At 34.5% G+C, this 20385-nt stretch overlaps 2 protein-coding genes across 10 annotated transcripts in view; both read right to left on the minus strand.

The window, feature by feature from the left end:
* flnba (filamin B a) overlaps window positions 1-20385 on the minus strand; it is a 750037-nt gene that overhangs the window by 189524 nt on the left and 540128 nt on the right. The window lies entirely within an intron of this gene.
* megf6b (multiple EGF-like-domains 6b) overlaps window positions 1-20385 on the minus strand; it is a 119808-nt gene that overhangs the window by 28862 nt on the left and 70561 nt on the right. For 8 of the 9 annotated variants that reach the window (XM_073917117.1, XM_068224440.2, XM_068224441.2 and 5 more), the window contains 14 exons: window positions 19709-19846; window positions 18994-19116; window positions 15231-15353; window positions 12130-12300; window positions 11892-12023; window positions 8166-8294; window positions 7682-7810; window positions 6195-6329; window positions 5242-5376; window positions 5016-5141; window positions 3455-3586; window positions 2481-2609; window positions 2263-2394; window positions 1-71 (listed from right to left, as the gene is read on the minus strand). The exon at window positions 1-71 is cut by the window's left edge and continues 58 nt beyond it. In XM_073917117.1, the coding sequence (XP_073773218.1) occupies window positions 1-71; window positions 2263-2394; window positions 2481-2609; window positions 3455-3586; window positions 5016-5141; window positions 5242-5376; window positions 6195-6329; window positions 7682-7810; window positions 8166-8294; window positions 11892-12023; window positions 12130-12300; window positions 15231-15353; window positions 18994-19116; window positions 19709-19846 (1805 nt within the window). The remainder of the gene's footprint in view (window positions 72-2262; window positions 2395-2480; window positions 2610-3454; window positions 3587-5015; window positions 5142-5241; window positions 5377-6194; window positions 6330-7681; window positions 7811-8165; window positions 8295-11891; window positions 12024-12129; window positions 12301-15230; window positions 15354-18993; window positions 19117-19708; window positions 19847-20385) is intronic. The other variant, XM_021479907.3, reaches the window with a different exon arrangement.

Consider the following 20385-nt stretch of genomic DNA (forward strand, 5'->3'; position numbering starts at 1 on the left):
GTCACATGATGCCTGATTTTCACACTGGCAGCGATGCTTACAGCCGGGCCCAAACGAGCCAGCCGGGCATTCTGGGACAGATTCCGTAAACACATGACAAATACTGTAACATTCATGACGTGCAGTTGAAGTCAGAATTATTTGTATATTTTTTTCTGTTTAACAGAGAGTTTTTTTAACACATTTCTAAACATTTCTTTTCTCTTTGCCATGATGACAGTAAATAATATTTGACTAGATATTTTTCAAGATACCAGTATACAGCTTAAAGTGACATTTAAAGGCTTGATTAGGTTAATTAGGTAAAAATAAGGGTAATTAGGCAAGTTATTGTACAATGATGGTTTGTTCTGTAGACAATCGAATATTGCTTAGGGAGACTAATAATATGGACCTTCAAATAGTTTTAAAAAATTTTAAACTAAAATGAAAAGTTTTTATTCTAGCCAAAATAAAACAAATAAGAGTTTCTCCAAAAGAAACATCTCTTAGGAAATATTTGAAATATTAACAAAAATCATTTTAATTTCTACTGTATACAAAATGTATGTAAAATACAGAAAACAAACTGGCAAATGACAAATAGTGCCATAATAAAAGACATTTTATTATATGCATCATCTATTATATTATAATATCTGTGCATTTATAAATTAATCTGCAAACCTGAAAGCCATTTAAAATGAACAAGCGAATAGTTTTAAAATACCTTAAAAGAATAAGAAATGGGTAAAGATTCAAAATCATTATTTAAACTTTTTACAGCCCATATATATTTTATTCTAAAAGAATAATAATTAAATACAGTATACATCTGTAGAGCATATTTTAATATATGCAAAATATATACATTATATTTTTATTATTTTTTTATTTTCTAATTATTTCAGAATGCATGTTTTTAGATTTGTTTAATTGCAATTTTTTATTAATTATTTTATAAAAACAAGGAACATTTGAGGTCATATTAAATAAAATAAGATTAAATTAAATTAAATTAAATTAAATTAAATTAAATTAAATTAAATTAAATTAAATTAAATTAAATTAAATTAAATCAAATTAAATTAAATTAAATTAAAGGCCATTTCAAGGCCATTTAAGAATAACAAGTTAATGCTGCATGTTACAAGACTTTATATTTTTATATTTAAGACTTTATATTTATTATTATTCTCAATTCAATTATTACATTTTTGAGCATTTTAAAATCCTTTCCTTCATATTTATTTTCTTTCTATTTATTAAAAATACGAAAAATAAATATAAATATATCATTTTATTTCTGAATAAATAAATAAATACAACATTTATCACACATACAGTATTACATACACATGCAATATAGAAATAAAATAAAATTGAATTAAATTAAAATCTAAAATAAAACAAAAACGTACAAACATCACTTCCTTTTAACAATAATCTCCAATGACAAATATACAACATGACAAAACAATTAAGTAATTTTGGTATTGTCAGAATGCTGTATGCCGCATCCACAAATATCCTTTGTTTCTTTAACGTATTTATGTTTGAGATTTATACATTTGATTAATGTTTTTTTTTTTATCAAAAGTGACTTTAACGTTTTAATTCAAGCTTTAGAAGTTATCAGCTCATGCATTGTATTTACCGTCATCATGGCAAAGATAACACGCTGGGCATGGTTCGGATGGCCTATTGTGAGTACGCCCTAAGAGTAGCTACTGCAGTTCACGGCATGGCCACAGGTGTCGCTAAAAAGTAATTTAAAGATCAGAAAATATTTATAAAATAATGTTTTCGTGGAAGACAGTGGCTCAGTGGTTAGCATTGTCACCTCACACCAAGAAGGTTGCTGGTTCAAGTCCCAGCTGAGTCAGTTGGCCTGTGTTGGTGTGGGTTTCCTCCGGGTGCTCTGGTTTCCCCCACAGTCCAAACACGTGCGCTATAGGTCAATTGGATAAAACTAAATTGGCCGTAGTGTATGAGTTTGAATGAGTGTGTATGGGTGTTTCCCAGTACTGGGTTGCAGCTAAAAGGGAAACCGCTGTTTAAAACATATGTTGGGTAAGTTGGCGGTTCATTCTGCTGTGGCGACCCCTGACGAATATTTGGAATAAGCCGAAAGAAAATAAACGAATGAATGAAAATCTTCTCTCCGTTAAAAAGAAATTGCGGGAAAAAAAATATACAGGAGGGCTAATAATTCTGACTTCAACTGTGTGTGTGTGTGTGTGTGTGTGTGTGTGTGTGTGTGTGTGTGTGTGTATTACTCACTCTGGTCACATCGTGCTCCAGTAAATCCGGCCTCACAATGACAGCGTCCAGTCTGAGCATCACACACACCGTCAGCATTACGACAGTCACATACACTCTCACAGTCCAGACCCCAGCGGCCCGCGTCACACACTGAAACACACACACCCCCATATCTCCCCATTAAAATGTCATTCACATAATTACACTGAAACAGTGACGAAGCAAACACACCGCACCCTTCCTGCAGTTGTGTCCCGTCCAGCCTGGAGGACACGAGCAGCGTCCGCTTACAGGATTACAGCGAACTCCGAGATCACACACACATCTGAGCTGACAGCCCACACCGAAGCGACCCGCAGGACATGCTGGAGACACACACATGGGACATGTACAGATGAAGGTAGTGTGTAGAGAAATGATCAGCCACAAGTCTGTCCTTCTATTAGTATTCAAACGTATGCTGATGTGGTGGCACAGTGGCTCAGTGGTTAGAACTGTCGCCTCACAGCAAGAAGGTCGCTGGTTCGAGCCTCGTTTGGGTAAGTTATCATTTCTATGTGATGTTTGCATGTTCTCCCTGTGTTGGTGTGGGTTTCCTCCGGGTGCTCTGGTTTCCCCCACAGTCCAAACACATGCGCTATAGGTCAATTGGATAAAACTAAATTGGCCGTAGTGTATAAGTTTGAATGAGTGTGTATGGGTGTTTCCCAGTGTTGGGTTGCAGCTGGAAGGGCATCCACTGTGTATAACATTCATTCATTCATTTTCTTGTCGGCTTAGTCCCTTTATTAATCCGGGGTCGCCACAGCGGAATGAACCGCCAACTCATCCAGCAAGTTTTTACGCAGCGGATGCCCTTTCAGCCGCAACCCATCTCTGGGAAACATCCACACACACACTCATACACTACGGACAATTTAGCCAACCCAATTCACCTGTACCGCATGTCTTTGGACTGTGGGGGAAACCAGAGCACCCGGAGGAAACCCACGCGAAGGCAGGGAGAACATGCAAACTCCACACAGAAACAGCAACTGAGCCGAGGTTCGAACCAGCAACCTTCTTGCTGTGAGGCAACAGCACTACCTACTGCGCCACTGCCTCGCCCTGTGTATAACATATGCTGGATGAGTTGGCGGTTCATTCTGCTGTGGTGACCCCTGTTAAGCAAAGGTCTAAGCCGAAAAAATTTATAAATGAATCTACTTACAGTTCTGACACAATCTGCCGATGAATCCAGGAGAACACACACATGTGCCGTTACGCCGGTCACAGCGGCCTCCGTTCTCGCACACCGGACACCATTCCTGACAGCCCAGACCCCAGCGGCCCTCAGGACACTCTGATGGACACACACAAACACACACCTCACAAACAGCTCTGTATCTTTATACAGTTGAAGTCAAAATTATTCTGAGAAATCATCAACATTTGCCGTTGTGTGTTGTGAATACGTGCCCTCTAGTGGACAAAATTACACCCTGCGCCTTTAAACAATAATTACCCTATTATCATAAACATTAAGGGCCCTATCATACACCCGGCGCAGTGTGGCGCAAGGCGTGACGCTGTAGTCTTTTGGTAGTTTCAGCTTGGCGCAAGAGTTGTTTTGAGGCGTTGCGCTACGCTGTTTAAATAGTAAATGCATTTGCGCTTATTTGTGCGCCCATAGGCGTTCTGGTCTAAAAAGGAAGCGTTCTGAGGCGGACCGCTGGCGCGTTGCTATTTTGAGAAACTATAATAGATTTTTCATTAGACCAAAACAAACCCGGTCTAAACTCCGGCGCAGAGTTGCGCCTCGCTTACACACTGCTTAATACACACAAGAGAGCAACAGGCAAATATCTTTACATATGAAAAAATGTAAATATTAAGAATATATATAGGATATAATAAGAATATATATAGAATATAAATATAAAGGATTAAAATATTACAAAACATTTTATTTTCTAGCCTACATAAATATGAAAAATCACTGCTTTTATGTCTTCTTCATCTCTGGGGGCTTTTTCAGTTTATTCATAACAATTTACTTTTGTATAATGTTATTATTATTAGCAGTATTATTTATTATATCCATATTTATATTTGTTTTATTAAAAACAAGCTTAGATTTGCCCACCTGTCAGGTTTTAGACTATATGGGGCACAGCATGTGTTTTAGGAAATAACTCAGGTTTTGAGCACACTTTGTTATTATTGTTCATTTATTCGTTTGCTGGAAATTAGAACTGAATTTAGAAACAGTTTTGAAACGAATATTTGTGCTTAACAAATGAAATAATTTATTTATAGACTAATTGATGTCTGTGCGTAAAGGTTTCCCTATCCAGGAGCGAATGTGAAAGTAGATCCATTATCTCTCATTCTCACGCAGTAGATGCTCTGTTTAACAGTTTTCTGTTAAAACACTGTTAACTGTTTGCTTGTGAAATGCTCATTTTTTCCACTTAGACTTACTTTGCGTCTTGTAAATAGCGAATGCGCTCTTGGCGTGACGCAGCTGGCTCTTAAAGGGAATGGGAGATGAGACTCTGATTGGTTTATTCTTAAAACACACCTGTAACTCATTAAGAAAATAAACTCAACCCTTTTAGACCATAGATTTTCCCGTCCTTAAATTAGCAAAAAGGCGTCCTGACACGCCCTAAAAGCGTTTGCGCCCTGCGTTTTGCGCTTTGCGCATGGACCGCAAGCCCTAAATGTCACACAGCCCTAATTCAGTACAAGATAATTGTGACATGCAGACATCAATATAATCATTTTACCTTTTTCACAGCGCTTTCCAAACGTTCCAGCAGGACACGTGCATTGACCAGTCACTTTGTCACATGGTGCGCCAGAGCAGTCACAAGACTGAGAGCATCCAATCCCAAATCTCCCTTCCACACAATCTATCAAAGTAATAGGAAAACATCCAGTGTGCTTCGACAAACATCCAAACAATTTAGATAATGAACTACAGACACGTTGTGTATGAGTACTCTGAAAAACCTTGGTCACATTTGTCGCCTGTTTTTCCAGCTGGACATTTGGGTTGACAAGCTCCAGTCACATGATCACAGGTCACTCCAGGCGGACAAGAGCATTTATTCTCACAAGCAGAGCCAAAAAACCCTGATTCACACTCTATTAGGGGGACAAAATAACAGAGATCATATATTTTTAGATAGTTTAGATACATTCAGAGCAAACTTTAAAAAGGTGTAGGTTTAAAATGAATAAGACAACAATGCTACACTGACAACATTTTTTTAATTGCATTTTTCTTCTTCTTTTTATTTCTTTATTAATCATTTTTTATTCTTCTCGTATTTTATTAACCTCCAAGGGCAGAACATTTTTAGCTCTTAAGTGGCTATTTAAATGTTTTTAAATGAATGTTTTATATTCTGTTACAGACATACAGTGTGGTCCTGCAACTGTTTTGCAGCATATGAAATGTCCCAAAAACTATTTTAACAGTCCAAAATGGGGAGAAAATTTTGTTTTATACTCTCTGGTAATAAAAATTTTAAAAAATTAGTTATTCAAACTAATGTGTTGAAAAAAAAACTCTCTGTTAAACAGCACTTGGAAAATATTATAATCTTTCCTTTCACTGTATATTCATGATGGGTGAAATGAAGTCATGATGAAAACTAAAGTAGTAAATGTCATATTTCCCACATTTATTACGGGCATCAGCCATGAAAGGCAGTATTTGAAATATGGACTTTATTGCCAGTTGTTTTTTACTTTGTTACTTTCTCCCAACCTTGTATTATATTAAATTGCTGTACATAAACAATCATTTATTATATTTTATAGATTGCATGTTAGCAGGTTTGCATTTTATGACAACATTTTAAGGCAAATTCTTTTATGCAGTGAAAATTCAAATGTATGCAGTGAAAATAACAAATTCTTATGTAATATCATCTTGAATAAACAATACGTAAACGGACCGTCTTTGCAGGTGTGGCCTCTGTATCCAGGTTTGCAGATGCAGTCTCCATGATGACGGTGACACTCTATAGTGTTCTGCTGGACACACTGACACTCTTCTGAACAACCGGGACCAAACATCCACTTCGGACACGCTGAACACAAAAGTGTGGAAAATGAAAGGTTGTAAATGAGAGGTTATAAAAGGTGGAAATCATGCGCAGAAAACAAGCATTTAATGTGTATGGCAGAAAGTAAATTGACCAATACCCAAAGCATTAAGTAGGAATTGTGTGTGCGCAAAACAAACAAAAGCTAACGCATTTTCAGGTGCATAAAACAAAAAGTATTAGCATGCATAAAAAGTATTCCAAACATAAGCAGACTAGCACACAAAATCTAAATTAAAGTATGTATTTACATAATGTATGTGCATGTACTGTGAATATTTAACATGCATATATAAATACACACACATAAATAAATAAATAAATAAATAAATAAACACACATAAATAAATAAATAAATAAATAAATAAACCCACATAAATAAATAAATAAATAAATAAACACACATAAATAAATAAACTCACATAAATAAATAAATAAATAAATAAATAAATAAACACATATAAATAAATAAACACACATAAATAAATAAATAAACACATAAATAAATAAATAAATAAATAAATAAATAAATAAATAAATAAATAAATAAATAAATAAATAAATAAACACATATAAATAAATAAATAAATAAACAAACATACATAAATAAATAAATACACACATAAATTAATAAATAAACACACAAAAATTAATAAATAAATAAATGAATGAATAAATAAATAAACACATATAAATACATACATACATAAATAAATAAATAAATAAACACACATAAATAAATAAATAAACACACATAAATAAATAAATAAATAAATAAATAAATAAATAAATAAATAAACACACATAAATAAATAAATAAATAAATAAATAAATAAATAAATAAATAAATAAATAAATAAATAAAATAAATAAATGAATAAACAAATAAACACACATAAATAAATAAATAAATAAACACATATAAATAAATAAACAAACACACATTAATATAAAAACTAAAAAAATAAACAAACATAAATAAATAAATAAACACAAATAAATAAATAAATAAACACACATAAATAAATAAACACACATAAATAAATAAATGAATAAATAAATAAATAAATAAATAAATAAATAAATAAATAAATAAACACATAAATAAATAAACACACATTAATATAAAAAATAAATAAATAAATAAACACACATAAATAAATAAATAAACACAAATAAATAAATAAACACAAATAAATAAAAAAATAAAAAATAAACACAAATAAATAAATAAATAAATAAATAAACAAACAAACAAATAAATAAAATGCAACATCACTAACTAAAGGAATTTTCATGTTGAAGGCATTATAGAACACCAAGCATAGTGTACTCACGAAGGTGGCAGAATCGTCCATACAGTCCCGGGTCACACAAACACGCTCCATAAGTGCGATGACAACGTCCGTTATTAGCGCAGTTACACCTTTTATTGCAAAACTTCCCATAGAGACCCTTCGGACAGCCTGAAATGAGTAAATATGACATGGTTTATAATATTTTATATATTCTAATTATTTTATTAGTGTTAGAATACATTAAATATGATATATAATAGTGGAATATTATTATTAAAATACAATAATTATTATAAATAATAGTGGTATTTTAGTGTTAAAGGCAATACATATTATATCATACTGGTGTAATAACTGTGGAATATTAGTGTTAGAATGCAATGAATATTATATAATAGAGGTATATTAGTGTATGAATGTAATAAAATTGATATAATAGTGGTATATTAGTGTTAGAATACATTAAATATGATATATAATAGTGGTATATCAGTGTTTTTTCTCTGTGTTGATGTGAACTGACCGTCCTGACACAGCTCTCCACTGACCCCTGGTGGACAGCGACAGCTCCCGGACACCGGATCACACACACCACCGTTCTTACACTTACACAACAGTGAGCAATTCCTGCCAAACCAACCCTCAGGGCATGCTGGAGGACACACACACACACATACATACACAGATGACCACACACACATCCACATACACACACATATAGACACAGTGCACACAAACACACACACATGCACGCACGCAGACACACACACACACATACAACAAGGTCAGAAAATTTTAAAGACATAAGGAACAGTAAACATATACTAATGCTAGACAGCATATGTCATATTTAATACAGATTTTTGTGTGTCTCTTTAAATGCAAATGAGCTGCAGCTCATGAAGAGGGCGGAGCCTTTACAGCTAATAACTCAGGTACTCTGAAACAACAATCAAAACGGCAGAAAAAAGCATCGTTTTGCTCAGTTTTGGACTTCTGAATAACATCTAGCTGATTTTCTTACAAAGTATACTACGAGATAAAAAAAAAACTGATGTGATTTTTTTTTTAAATACAATAAAACTAAACAATATTTATCTGAGATAGAATTATTCGAGAATCTTTAATCTAAGGGTTAAAAAAAATCTAAATATTGAGAAAACCGTCTTCAAACTTGTCCAAGTTAAGTTCTAAGCACAACATATTACTAATATGACATAACAATTTGACATTGTTGTGATAGGAAATTTACTAAAATGTCTTCATGGAACTTATTGATCTTTATTGATGTTTTATTAAGGTTACGGGGGAAAAAAATTGCTGAATTTTGATATTAATATTGATACGAGTTAGCCCTAAAACAAAAAGTACGAATTGCCTTGAGATAGCGTTGAATAGTAATAAGCGAAGCTGAAGGTGCAGCTTGTGAAGTTATTTGATGATCCTTTTAAGATTTAAAGCAGGGGTCACCAATCTCGGTCCTGGAGGGCCGGTGTCCCTCAGCGGCGGACTGGCCATCTGGCAATTCTGGACCAATTTTTAAATGTGGGCCAGTCAGATTTTTTTTTTTTTATATATGTATTGTTTTTACGTGTAGGCAGCTTTTATCTCTTGCTAGATGTGATATTATGATGTTGATTTAAAAAATAAATAAATAAATAAATAAATAAAATAAAATAAATAATAATAATAATAATAAATGTTAAGCATTTGGCCCAATCGGCGACAGCCGCCTGATTTCAAGATTGGCCGACCCAATCCGAGGTCACCCGGACGTTATCAAAATCTGGCAAGAATGTCATATTATTTTACCATCTGTACACCAAAATAAATACTGAATGTGCTTGTCCGTGGGGCTGTGTCGGTGTGGTAATGTGGGCTGATGTGGCTACAGTGCCAGGGCTGAATTTTTGTCCCAGTCCACCCCTGGTGTCCCTGCAGGCTTTAGCTCCAACTTGCTTCAACACAACTGCCTGGATGTATCAAGTATACCTAGTAAGACCTTGATTAGCTTGTTCAGGTGTGTTTGATTAGGGTTGGAGCTAAAATCTGCAGGACACCGGCCCTCCAGGAGCAAGTTTGGTGACCACTGATTTAAAGTATCAAAGGCTGTTACTGAAGTAATGTCACGGTCCCACTGGAGTTTGTGCATGCAAAATTCTTTATTTAATATTGTAATGATTTTTGGCATAAAAGAAAAGCAGGTTTTGACTCAATACAGTGCATAATCTGCTCTACCAGCCTGTGCATCTTAAAGAGATAGATTCCCTAATAATAAACATTTCCTATTCATTTACTCATCCGCAGGTCATCCAAGATGGTCATCAACTTAAGCTCTTTAGACCATGCTCCTGACCGTTACTCAGTGTTTCGCCGCAATATCTTTAAATAAATTATTTATTTAGGCCTATTTTTATTATTCATTTATTTTCATTATTCGTTTATTATTATGTACAATAATTCAGACATAAAATAATATAGTAAAATATAATCAACAACAAAAATGTAATGCTATGTACAATCGCTCCAATTGGTCCAACGTTTTTATGTTGCTAAATAAAAAAAAAGGACTGTGTGTGTTTATTTCACCCCAATATGACAGTATATACTAGGGTTGGGCATCTAAGCTATAATGCCGATCCGATACGCATCTCGATACAAAGAATACGATCCGATATATTAGCGATACATTTGTGACATATTGCGATGCAACACGATACGATTCACACCCATATCACGATACAATGCGATATTTCAGCACTAACTAATTAGATCAAGTTTATGAGATGATGTGAAAGAGGATGCTGTGCCATTGAATGAGTTTGATTATTTATAAACCAAGCAAAACCAAGACTTTTTTACAAACTGGCTCTTATCTCAGAGCCAGAGGGTCAGTTTACAGTAGAGGGCCATTTTAGAACATATAGCACATATTATTTAAGTATTTTCAAGATAAACAGAATGTATAAGTGCAATATATATTAAAAAAAAAAATATATATATATATATATATATATATATATTTGCACTCTTTCAACATAAAGGTTTAGCATTGCACAACAAGAATTGTGATTTAACTTTTCAACTATGAAAACAAGTTTTACAAAGATATTTTGCCACTGAATATTCAAAACTTAAGGTGGTGAACTAGCAGTGTTATGCTGCTTAGAAACATCACTGTCACTGTAAACAACAGGCTAATAAAAATATAACAAACCAGCAATCTTCTTGCTGTGAGGTGGTCAAACTACCCACTGTGCCACCGTGACACCCAGTATTTTTATCATTATTATTATTAATATTATTATTATTATTATTATTATTATAATTAAATAAAAATTAACAGGAGGAGGTGTTTAAAACCTTTGTTCTCCGTGACACTAGGCTGAATATCTTTGCAGATGAACAATGCAATAGCATTCGTTATTGGCGTAGAGCGCACAAAACTGTTGCGCACGGAAAAAAAAACTTGCAATACTTTTCTCACCACTTTTGGAGCTGGTTGAAGCAGTGCGAAAGCCGGGGATGCAGGAACACTGGAAGATGCTTTCACAACAGCACCGTGGCGCCGCTTCAAGTGAGATTTCAGATTAGTCGTACTGCCCGCGTATTTTACAGATGCGCGGCACATTTTGCAAATTGCATCTGTCCTGTCATGTCGTCCATCCTTAAATCCATAATGTTGCCATACTTTAGATTTAAAACTCAGTGGGGAATAAAATGTTTGTTTTGCTTCTTGCGCTTTCTGAGGGCGCACCACTAGCTTCATCCGCACACCTGATACACTGAGTTGTAGTGTACACATCCGCAAATCCGTTGCTAAGGCTTACTTTATGTAGGTCGATTAAATTATGCGCCAAAAACAGGTTGACAACACTTGTTAATAAATAAAAAATACATTCTATATTAAAAATATAAGCTGTATCTCGGAAAAATCGATGCATCTCGCAAAAACCGATGCATCTCGATTTGCTTCCAAAATTTCATTCATCCTCTGCTGCTCAACCGATGCACTCGCATCGTGCACGCGCATGACCGCGTATCGATACATATCGGTTAATCTTCCCATCCCTAGTATATACACTATACTTACAAACATGTTTGTCCAAACAGCTTGAAAAGTAGATTTTTCACCATAGGTGCCCTTTAACAGGAACTGTTCATTTTTGGGTGAACTATCCTGTTAAGATGTTGTGGTCCAGGTTCACATTTCTAAATGAAACCATTTATAGCATCATGGCAAACTCACTCTCATTACAGACGACTCCAGTCCATCCGTCAGGACAGTCACAGGCATTTCTGTGTTTGTTACACACTCCTCCGTTCACACAGTCCTCACAGGACAGACTGCAGTCAACGCCGAACGAATCGTTCAAACAAACTGCACACAACAAATGATAAGGTAAGGGCAGTTTGCATTGTGATGAATATTCCTCAGTAAATGAAATCCCAGCAGTGTTACAGAACAGAAGGAAAGGGTTTCTCACTGAATTTCTCAGCTAAAGTGCTCTCGGCACGCAGTTCTCCAGTGTCGTCCTCGTAGTCCTCGTATTTCTCCAGGATCTGATCGAAGTCCTGCAGGATGGTGAGCTGAGGTCCTGGTCCAGGTTTATTGACTGTCTGACCGCTGCTCAACGCCTCCACTGACTCCTCCATCACTGACACACACACAGGTTTGTTTGTTTTTGTGAATTGTGGGGACATTCCATTGTTTTCAATTGTTTTTATACTGTACAATTTTTTTACACTAGGAAAAGGTTTTCCTTTCTGAGGTTTTACTGTCTGATTTTGCTTTACTTTCTGAAAATAAAACTAATTCTGTATGATTTATAGACCTCTTAAAAAAATCAGGAACGTCCTCATAATCCAACATCTACTTGTAACACCTGACCCATGACATTAGCCCCTTTCACACATACAGACCTTTCCGGAAAATTACCGGCAATTTTCCGGAAAGGTGTGTATGTGTGAACAGGTCCTTTTTGAAAATACTGGTAAATTCGTTCTGGCTATTTTCCGGAAAGAGAAGTTGTAACATTACCGGTAATTTGCAGAAATGCTGCGCTGTGTGAATGCAGAAGGAAGATTGCCGGAAAGTGTGCGTGCACGTCTAGAACGTGCTGATGTGAGACGTCTACTTCAACCAATCAGAACAGTCAAACGCATTCACGTCCACGCGGTTTATGAGAATAAAAGCCTTTGAATATTATGCCAGATGCATTTAGCTGCTAGAAGTTAATCAGATAATGTTTATACAGTATGTTATCTTAATGCCAATTGTGTAAATAATTATCGATGAGATGCTTATGGTAAGCCGCTGTTTGTTTCCCTTCAAGTTTTGCGTGTGCCTGTGAAACAGCCTGTGAGCGCCAGCACACACACATATCATGTACATCTCGACATGCGAAAGTGATCCTCCATATGTTTTCATCGAAGTTGTTCACAATATTGATCATCCAAAGAGTTTGTAATGTAGTCAAATGTTTACAAATACAAGCGCAGCCGTTTAAAGCTCATTTGTGGTGAATGATGTCAGAATTTACCGGTATTTTGGAATGAATGTGTGAATGCTCTTTTCTGGAAAAATTCCGTAACGTCCTCGCCTGTGTGAACAGCGCTTTTTTGAATCTACCGGTAAAGTCGTTCCGGAAATTTTCCGGTTATTTTTCCGGTATCACTGTGTGAAAGGGGCTATTATACACATTTATGTCTTGATATGTCATAAACAAACACATCCACACAGGTTTATTTTAGTGAATTGTGGGGACATTCCGTAGGTTTCTATTGTTTTTACCTTTTTACTGTCTGATTTGGTTTTACTTTCTGAAAATAAAACTAATTCTGTATGATTTATAGAGCTCTTGAAAAATCAGGAACGTCCTCATAATCCAACATCTACTTGTAACACCTGTCCTACCTATTCATACCCATGACATTATACACATTTATGTCTTGATATGTCATAAACAAACACATCCACACACACACACACACATGCATGCATGCAACCACACACACACAGGTTTGTTTTAGTGAATTGTGGGGACATTCCGTAGGTTTCTATTGTTTTTACCTTTTTACTGTCTGATTTGGTTTTACTTTCTGAAAATAAAATTAATTCTGTATGATTTATACACCTCTTGAAAAATCAGGAACGTCCTCATAATCCAACATGTACTTGTGACACCTGACCCATGACATTATACACATTTATGTATTGATATATCATAACCACACACATCCACACACTCAAACATGCATGCAAACACACACACACACACACACACACACACACACACACACACACACACACAGGTTTATTTTAGTGAATTGTGGGGACATTCCATAGGTTTCTATTGTTTTTATCTTTTTACTGTCTGATTTGGTTTTACTTTCTGAAAATAAAACTAATTCTGTATGATTTATAGACCTCTTGAAAAATCAGGAATGTCCGCATAATCCAACATGTACTTGTAACACCTGTCCTACCTATTCATACTCATGACATTATACACATTTATGTCTTGATATGTCATAAACACACACATCCACACACGCACACACACACACACACACACAGGTTTATTTTAGTGAATTGTGGGGACATTCCGTAGGTTTCTATTGTTTTTATTGTTTTACTTTCTGAATTTTTTTACTTTCTAAAATTTCTTTAGAATTCTTTCTGAATTTTTTTACTTTCTTTTGAAAAATGGAGACATCAGAAATGTTCTTACAATCGAACATCTCCTTCTAATACATGTGTCATACCCATGACATTATACACATTTGAGTCTTGGTATGCCATAAGCACACACACATCCACAAACGCTCACACACACACACACACACACACACACACACACACACACACACACACACACACACACACACACACAACTACTTCAAGATGGGAATTTAAATAAATCTACTACATGAACTTTACTGTAATATTTACATACTTAAATGTTTAAAAAATTAAATTTATGATTAAATTTGAGTAAAAAACTTTTTTCAATATTTCTCTGTCAAATCTTTTAGTCCCATATTTTGGCATAATTCAGCTTGTCAGAAATGTTTTACATTGGTTTAAATGACAAAGTATATTTATAATTGAAATTAGGAATAAAAACTGTACATTGATTACATTTTAAAGTGTAAAATATTAACATTTAATAATCTTTTTTGACATTCAACTTTCTTGTAGAATAATATAAACTAAACTTCAACCATATATGTGAAAGCTGGGTGACAAGGCTTAAATGTTTACAATTTTGACTGTTTAAATTACTGAAAAATAGCAAACTGTATTTGCATGTTCATAAAAATTCTATTTAAGTTATTTTTGATTACTTAAGATGAATTAAACATATAATATGAATGTAAAATAAATACTTTTTTTATGTCTGTCTGCTTAAATACAGATATTTATTTGGCATTTGACAACAAGAAAATAACACCAATTACAATTGGAAATGTGCAAACTGCCTAAATGTGCTGTTGTTGACTACTTAAATGCTTATTAGATGTCAAAGTGTATAATATAAAACTAACATAATATAAATTCCTCAGTTTGAAGCTGTAAACTCACGTATGCAGGATCTTCTGTCCTCATCGAGTCGATATCCACGTCTACAGGAACACTGGAAAGAGCCGGCGCTGTTCAGACAAGCATGATCACATCCTCCATTAACAGCCAAACACTCATCTATATCTGAAACAACAGCATTTAGACAATACAATTAATCAGATCAGATCAAAACGTACGCAATTCTGTTTTAACTTAGAACAGTTAAGTTCACTTAACTTATCATTTTAAAGATGCCATGAAATTAAAAGTTTTTTAGATGTTAGTATCAGTATTGTTAGCTTTTAAGATATTTGTGTGCTCCAAAGCAGTGACAAAATTCACAATTAGAAGATATAAAACTAATCTACCCCAATATAGATGAAACATGCGATCGTTGCAACTTGTGCAAGGCAGACCTAACCCATATGTTCTGGTCATGTGACAAACTGAGACGATTTTGGTCTTCAATATTTGAAATTTTAAACTCAGCCTTCAATTTAAGAATTCAACCAAATCCGGAAATGGCTATTTTTGGAGTAACAAATGAGGACATCCATGTAGCTAAAGAAATAGAAAACGCCTTTGCCTTTGTAACATTAATAGCTAGAAGAAGAATTCTTATGGAGTGGAAATCACCAATGCCACCTAAACTGTCACTTTGGCTTAGTGATGTAATGCTATTTTTGAAAACAGAAAAAATTTTATATTTTCTCAGAGGATCAACCAAAACATTTTTCAAAACATGGGACCCTCTAATAATTCATATTGAGACTAATGTACTCCTCCAACCATAAATTCCCAACCCCACCCCCACCCACCTTTTTTATTTTTATTTTTTATTAATTAAATTTTTATTTATTATTATTTTTTTATTATTTATTTATTTATTTATTTTCTGTAAATTTATTTTATTTTCATTTTTATTATTATTAATATATTTTTTATTTAATGCATTTCCGTTTCATAATTTTTTTTTTATTATGTTAATTTGTCTTTTTTTTTTTTCAATTTATGTATGGTTCAAAAAAAGAAAAAACGAAAATACCTTTGTAATTGAATACCTTTAATGTACTGTACCTTTTGTCAAAAACACAATAAAAAAAAACTGATATAAACATGTAAGGCTTGGTGTTTGTCACTTGCGCCTATATGTATCAACGTTTTGTTTTACGTCACCTCATACTTAAGTTTCTCATCAAATCGTAACCAATCAAATGCTCTCTAGTATCTGACATGCACTGCCACCTTCAAGAAGCTTCTCATTTGATGCGCTTGAGCTCAACTGGTCTCACTGGCAGACAGGGCCGCAGTGGGACTCCTTTTCAGCCCTGGGGCCTCATGTACGAAGACTTGCATGGAAATCATACTAAAACATTGCGTACACACAAAGCTGTAAAAGTGCGTACGCAGAAAAAAATTCAGATGTATGAAACACTGCGTACGCCGAATCTCACGCATATTCTTTTGTACATCTGAATGAACGTGAAACTAAGCGTAACATGCACATGCACAAAACCCTTCCCTGGCTCCTCCCCCGTATGAATATGCTAATGACTATGCTAATGGCAAAACTCAACGAAAAAGCAATGACAAAATCACGCAAAAAGAGAAACTTTGAACAGAATGTGAATTGGAGGTGCTGCTTTTGGAGGTAGACCGGAGAAAAGCGGTGTTATTTGCAAGTTTGTTCTCCGGAATTAACAACAAAAGAAAAAACTAGTGTGGTTTATAGGAGTAAAATGTTGCAATACTCGTAACAGTCTCAGTGGCGCAGCTCATAAAGCGCATGTCAACATGTTTTGACACGTTCGAGCATGAACTCGGTTCGAATCTAGCATCTGATGAACTCTTTCTTCTTTTTTCCCCCGCTACATATCAGATTTTGCCAACTATTTATCACGAGAAAGACAAGTAGGAATCGATAAGTTTGTGCATCATATTTTATTTGCACATTTATAGAATGGAAATGTTTCTGATTCACGCATGCAAATTCATCTTTAGATAGTGTCTTTATAGCAATGTTCGTGCAGTAGATCGCTCAGATTACATTGGGAAAACAGGCGACCGCTGCAAATTGTGCTTTAATGTTTAGCTGGTCAACTGTATGGTATGGAAACCTTATATACCTGCTGAACCCGTCTCATACAGCTGCCATTGCAAGGCTCAGACACTTTGTAGAGAGGAATTTAACACAACTGCCTCTAGGAGTCGCCAATGGAAATAAAACAGACACGCACAAAAAATATGCGTACGCCAGCCATAAAGCTGCCGTGAAGGTGCGCACATTCCCACGTTCAGTTCATTGTTAGTAAATCCAAACGTGAGCGATTCTGAGCGTGAAACCTGGCGTACGCAAAGTTTTTGTGCGTACGCAGCGTTGATACATGAGGCCCCTGGAGTTTCAAGCCTTAGACCGGTCCACCTCAGTTCACGACTGACTATATTAAAATAACGTCATTTTGAATTCAGTTTCTAATGACACGATCACGTATTTTTCAAGAAAACAGCTGCTTTATAAGTTGAAATGTTCAACAACCCAAACAGTATTATATGTCTTCACAATAAAAATGAAATTAAATAAATAAATAAATTCAATCAGATAGGTAAGGATCAAACTCGGGTCCTGCAGTGTGGTAACACAACGTGCTGACCACTGGACCACAATGGCGCTGTTGTTAAAAACTTGTCTATTGACGACTTAATCTTTTTCTCCCCTTTCTAGATTTCTGATCAATTTATGTCAGATTTATTAATGTAGTGAATCATCTGATTTTCATTGAGCAGGTGTTGTAGGAGCATACATTGTATTTTGGCTATTGGCCACAAGGTGTCAGTAGGAGACTATATACAGGTAAGTGTGGCTTCACTGCATGGAGTAAGACAGTGTTGGTAGGAAGCCCACAGTTTTTGACCGTATCGTCTTGACTTGTAACTGAACGTCTCGTCTTGTAACTAAGCGTAACTCAAGGTAACAGACAAGTGTGCATATAGATTAAGGAAGTGATTGAGTAGTTCTGTTGATTGGAAGTTGATTGGTAAATAAAGACGTTTTTATTTGCATCTATTTGCCTACGGACTCTGACTTTTACGCGTTAAAAACTTGCTCACTCTACCAACATTAGCGGCATTGGAAAGCCGCTACAGGTGTAATATTCATTAATTATTCGAATTCTTATATTCACTAAGGTGCCGCGTTTGGGGTCGAATAATAGTTACATCTTCATTAACCTGTGGGCTGCATTTTGCTCACGGGGCTGCGAGAAGAAAAATTTAAAAGCGCGAAGCTGCGGCAAAATAATGAATAAAAAGAGTGAGACTATGGTCAAATAAATAAAACATTTTTTAAAGTGCGACTGCTGAGAGCGCAAGCAGCTAGGGACACAGGCCCTCGCGGCCAAAAAAACGGAGCGGCCCCCCGGGTATTCTCCCGGTCCTCCCAATTAGCCAATCCGGGCCTGCTGGCAGAGCTGTGATAAAACAAAACACTATTAGCTGATTTAAAAAGGGGAGGAGCTACACTATGTCCCACCCTCTCTTCATTTTTCGGTTGAGATTATGTCAAACATCGAATAAAAATGCACATTTCAAAGCACTTCACATGACCTTTATAGACAATATATTGCTTTTACAGTGTAGTTTCACTTTTGTCAGTGTATATACAGTAGAGAAAAACTCTGGAACATATTTCTAAACAACAAAACATATATATATATTTCATTTCAACTAAAGAACAAAAGTAATGAGCTTCTCTTAAAATCTGGCCTGGTGAGTTTATGTGTGTTACCATCACAGCTGCATCCGTCAGTGTTCAGTCGATATCCGGCTGTACAGTAACACTCGTATCCTCCAGGATAGTTCGTACAGTCATGTTCACAACACGAGCTGCCGTCGACACACTCGTTTATATCTGACAGGAGAGAATACACACACCTTCAGCTAACAGCATTACTGTGCATTCAGTTGAAGTCAGAATGATTAGCCCTCCTGAATTATTAGCCCCCCTGTAAATTTTCCCCAATTTCTATTTAACGGAGAGAAGATTTCTTCAACACATTTCTAAACATAAAAGTTTTAATAAAGAATCTCTAATAAATTATTTAATTTATTTTTGCCATGACATGATGACAGTAAATAATATTTGACTAGATATTTTTCAAGACACTTCTATACAGCTTAAAGTGACATTTAAAGGCTCATTTAGGTTAATTAAGTTAAAGTTAAGGTAATTAGGCAAGTCATTGTATAACGATTGTTTGTTCTGTAGACCTTTGAAAAAACAATATAGCTTAAGCTATAATATTGACCTTAAAAAGTTTTTTTAAAAATTAAAAAATGCTTTTATTTTAGCCAAAATAAAACAAATGAGAAAAAATATTATAGGAAATACTGTGAAACATGCCTTGCATGAACAAAAATTTGCAAAAACAAATTCACAGGAGGGTGACTGATTCTGACTTCAACTGTATAGAACAGGAAATGGTGATCAGTGTCTCCTGTACCGACGCAGGTCTTGTGGTCGTGGTCCAGCTGATATCCTTCATTACAGCTGCACAGCGGACCAGCGGTCGAATGTTCACAGTGATGAGAACAACCACCATTATCATGATCACAGCTGTTCACGATCTCCATCTCAATACCTGAACCACAAAAACAAACACAGGCAGTGCATTAGGGCTTAAATTGTTTAATTAAGTGTACAATATTATCTGCTAAAAATTTTTTGTATAGTAACATTAAATACAAGCTAATTTTAAGTTAAAACAAGCATATTATATATAAGAATTTAGTAAATATATATATATATATATAAAAATAATATTATATATATATATATATATATATACTAAATTCACTAATTATATATATATATATATATATATATATATATATATAGTGCTTGCTTTACAAGAGATTTAGCTTGTATTTAATGTTACAATGCAAAAAAATCAATACATACACACACATTATACAACTGTGTATTAATAATTTTTAATTAATATCAAAATTTAAATAATAAATAAAAATGTGTCATTAGTGGTTAGTATCAATATAAAACTAATACAATCAAAATTATTATTTATAATATTTTTATTAAATACATAAATTCTATAATCATTGTAATTTATTGTATATGCAGTTTAGAGCTAATAGTTTCCAGCATTTTTTTTTAAATATT

This window comes from Danio rerio, chromosome 11 (assembly GCF_049306965.1).
Source record: "Danio rerio strain Tuebingen ecotype United States chromosome 11, GRCz12tu, whole genome shotgun sequence".
Classification (NCBI taxonomy): Eukaryota; Metazoa; Chordata; class Actinopteri; order Cypriniformes; family Danionidae; genus Danio; species Danio rerio.